Source organism: Schistosoma haematobium, chromosome ZW (assembly GCF_000699445.3).
Source record: "Schistosoma haematobium chromosome ZW, whole genome shotgun sequence".
Lineage (NCBI taxonomy): Eukaryota > Metazoa > Platyhelminthes > Trematoda > Strigeidida > Schistosomatidae > Schistosoma > Schistosoma haematobium.
Window position 1 is genome coordinate 16,364,358 of NC_067195.1, and position 4,226 is coordinate 16,368,583.

The 4,226-nt window shown below is 37.4% G+C and overlaps 1 protein-coding gene across 1 annotated transcript; it reads right to left on the reverse strand.

The window, feature by feature from the left end:
• Nucleotides 1-389: 389 nt before the first annotated feature.
• On the reverse strand, nt 390-4,226 carry MS3_00001096 (uncharacterized protein). Its single transcript, XM_051208603.1, has 4 exons — nt 4,022-4,226; nt 3,815-3,984; nt 3,651-3,783; nt 390-3,616 (listed from the first exon to the last, which is right to left on the reverse strand). The coding sequence occupies exon 4, from the start codon at nt 2,414-2,416 to the stop codon at nt 1,895-1,897; it is 522 nt and encodes a 173-aa protein (XP_051070543.1). The 5' UTR covers nt 2,417-3,616; nt 3,651-3,783; nt 3,815-3,984; nt 4,022-4,226; the 3' UTR covers nt 390-1,894.

Genomic DNA, 4,226 nt, shown 5'->3' on the forward strand with positions numbered 1-4,226 from the left:
CGCATATATATATATATATATATATATATATATATATATATATATGGTGCCCCTTTGTACCAATATTTGTGTTCAGATAGATAAAACCTGAGGGTAAAGTTCCTTTTAGATATTGATTTAATAAGATATTCCATCCAGAAAGTACTAAACATTTTCCGCATTAATGGATTTAATGCGATGGATAAACTAATCATAATACTTTCATTGTGAAACCGAGAAATGCCAAAGAGATCTACAAAAATAAAGTCAATTTGGAACACTTGCTATTTTTTATTTACAAACCAACTGTTAAACATTTAAACCAATACAAACAATATAAATGGAACAAATTCATTGCATGTGTGTATATTTTACTACAACAATGTTTTGAGCTGAAACCAATTATGATCGATTTAGAATTTATTACAAATGAGAAAAGAATAAAACAGAAGTAGACTTTGAAATTATTGTTTTCAGGTGAACTAAAATGCATATACAAACAACGAAATATCAAATAAATGAGGACATCAACAATGAGCTGCCAGTAAGAAAAGTTAGGTAGCGTAAATACTTTTTTTAATTTCTAGTAAATAACTATCAATACGTGCTTTTAATAATTTAACAGTGAATAAGGTGCAATGTACGTAAGTAAAAATTAAAAAATAAAAATAATAAACAGTATTTTAACAACAGAATTAACTTACTATCTAATGCGATAGTTAAGATTAAAACGATGGTTGGGAAGAGAAATACATTTTCAGATCATTACTGAGTAGAAACAGGTGAATTAAAAGATGGTTATCAAAAAAACAATTAAACATTCAATTAACCACTTTCATTCGTATACATTGGTTGTTTGGATTTTCTCATGGATATTTAAAACTCCAACTGATTTGTATCTTTCGGCATATGTGTTCTCCGTGCGGATCACCTCGATATTGCCAATAAGTCAGAAGCATTTTAGGCAGAGATGGATGGTGGCCAGCAGTGGAATCTAGGACGCGTGTTTCGTCCTAGTTAGGACTCGTTAGCTGGATGTCCCTGAATTCTATTGTCGATGTTCACTTCCAGACTTCAACTCAGTACTTTTCTCTTTAGACGCCAGCGCGTCCGATGCACGACATTGCAGTGAAGTCCGTCGTGTAAATTCCGTATGATGTTGCCGACCTTCTCAGGTACTCCATAATGTCGAGGACTCCAAAAGGTCCTCCTATCCACACTGTCTTTACAGCTAAGGAAGTTGATGTATAGTGACGAGTCCTATTGAATTGATTGCTCACAAATGATCAGTAGTGTTGCGGTATCTTTAATGATCCTCTTCACTTTCCCGTTTGTTTATGTATTCGGTCTGTGCCATGGCACTGTGTTCTTGTTTGTCTATTTTCAACTGCTGTCTTCCTGTTCTTCCTTTCTCGAATTCTGCCCAGGGTTTCGGTAGAGGCATATTTCTTATTATGCTTCTCACGGCCCAGAACCCCCTGGCACGCTAAAGTTAGTGCTTCTTTGAACACTTTGCAGTTGTTCTACATAGTGATGTTTCTTCTTTAGGCAGATCTTGTAAAGCTTGGAACCTGTTGCTTAGAGCTATTTTGAATGCGTTGAGTTTTTTAGTATCTCAATGAAAGGCTGTATTAGACTTTTGTGATGCTGTTTCGCGATTTTTCGGTGCTTCTTTAGCTAAAGTTCCGTTTGTCAACTACCAGGTGGTGATCTGAAGTTACGTCAGCTAATCTCTTGGCTCTCACGTCTTCCATTGATCTTTTGCATTTTTTAGTGATGCGAATACGACCGATCTGGTTTTCTGTAGTGAGACTTCGTGCGACCCATGTAGCTTTATGTATGTGTTTGTAGGGGATATAGTGCTATTTATAACCACTTTGGTGAACGCGTATAGATTTACAGATCGCTCGCCATTCTAGTTCCTTTCTCCTAGTCCTTGTCGTCCCATGATATCTTCATAACCGTTGTCCATTCCAACTCTGGAGTTTAGATCTTCCATCAGGATTGTCAGGTTCTTTCCTGGGCACTTCTCTATGATTGACTGAAGCCTCTCGCAAAACTGATTTTTATCGTCTTTATTGTTATCATTGGTGGGTACATAGCACTGGATAAGATTAATTGTGATCCTCTCTGTTTTGATAATCATGGGTCCATGAGATTCCAGTCCTATAAGTGCATTTCGTGCTTCTTCGTACAGCATCAGTGAAATTGCTTGTATGTACGAAGCATTATTTTCTTCATGACCAGCGTACGACAGCACCTCTTCCGAGGCTAATCTCATCAGTCCAGCTTGGGACCGATGGGTTTCACTTGTTCGGAAAACCGCCAAGTTGTATCTCATTTCCGCAGCTACTTGACTTCGCCTTCCAGTCTCCCACATTGTCCAGACATTCCACGTCCCTATGTTACTTGTTGCTCTGGTTGTTAGAAAGGGCATCGGCCTCGGCTTTCACCATGAGGCGTTACAATTCTCCTAAATGAAGGTTCTTTAAATCCCAGGGATGAGTTTAGATGATTTTTTCCGGTCCGTTTTTTTGGCAAATTTGTTAACGGCGGCATGAGGTTGCTGAACCCATGTCCAATCCCCCTCCTTTATCCGAGCATAAGACCGGCAGTAACCCTAGAATAGCTACAGGCAGGTTAAAAAGCTGTACTAAATACATATTAGCGTTTTCTATCAGCTCCTGGGAATCCGTTTGCCCAACTAGATGACTGTACACGACTCACAAAAATAGACATTTCTGATTCTTATATTTTAGTTGAAGTATTCGATGGTTCTAGATAGCTTCTATTTATCACAATCCGCAGAGTTCTATCACTATAAGCGCCTGAATTTGATATCAAGTATACAACTGTAATGTTTCAGCAGATAATGGGTCCGATGTTAATATATACCTGGAACGGTAGCATGGTTAGATGAAATCATTTTGACAGAGTGAACGAAGAATGAACTTTCTAACTGTTTACACCAATTTCTGGCGCGATTGATAGTGTGCTTTTCACCTACATGAAAAAAAGCTAATCTTTTTCGCGCAATCCATCAAACATCTTAGTTTCACCCTAGATCGCAAAAATCGATGATTATTCGTATCCGATATTAATGCTACTCAGAAAGTCTCGTGAATTTGGTTGAAATTAGCAAGCGCCTAAATAACAGTTTGGGACAGATTCCGACCAATGAACTATCAGGTAGATTACTAACTTGGCTTTTCCTGCCTTTTCTATACTTAAAAGAATTGAAACTAATATAAAAGACGAAGACAATTATTCCACTTCACAGGAAGCAATTTCATCACTACTGGGAAAAAGGTTTAATATTAGTAATCGTTTAATTTAATTTTAAACTGTGTAACATAAAGGGCTATAATAAATGTAGATAGGCATTTTGCGAAGAAATTTAGCAATTACAAGATGTGCGTATTAACGCAATGTGACTGCACATATACGAGTTATCATAGTATGCAAACTACTGGGTTCGGATAAAATAAAAACGAAGTGTCAAATAGATTAAACAGTCAACGTTTGACATACAGGTGATGGTTACCATAATATTCCTGAGATTGAAAGAGCTAGGTAGGAGATCTACGATTGGTACTTTCTCCTGATTTCATTGCGATCACTTTCGCTTTTCACATACCTACAAAGATCACTCACTATGGTATCACACTTACCAGTAGTCGCAATAACGAACCAACTGACAAGATTGGGCAGTTTCATTAGCAAAATGGCAAGCAAATAGGAGCATATTTCGAGGTTGGACAAGGTATGCGAACCTCATGAAAGCAAGAGAGTAAAACATAAGGGCTCCAAAAATATACAGATAAAATCTCGATACCTGTTGTCATTTTACCACTGATTTTCTCTGGGTTATTCTGTAAATCCCCAATAGCCGCTAACGGCAAACCCCAGTTTGCTATAGGACCCCAGAAGTGCTAAAGAGAGGGGTTTGTTATGAAATAACGAGAACAAAAGTGAGTGAGATGACCTGCAATAAAACTTACGGTACTATGATATAAAATCTTCCTATGAAAATAAAATTTACCTGGTTATGTAGTCCCTGAACTCTTTCCTGCGCAAGTAGTTAAGCAGCCTCATTTACGAAGTTCAAAGAGAGCACTTGAGAAGGGTTGATGCTAATGCTGCAGTCAAACAAGATTCTGATATTAAGAAGATCTATTGTACTGTTGGATTCACACTCTCTACTCTTTTCCAATTAGTTTTTCTTTCAACTTTTGTGCCGAATTACA

Excerpts from the sequence above, each read along its gene's own strand:
- MS3_00001096 (XM_051208603.1), bottom strand. The coding sequence starts at position 2,416 with ATGCCCTTTCTAACAACCAGAGCAACAAGTAACATAGGGACGTGGAAT.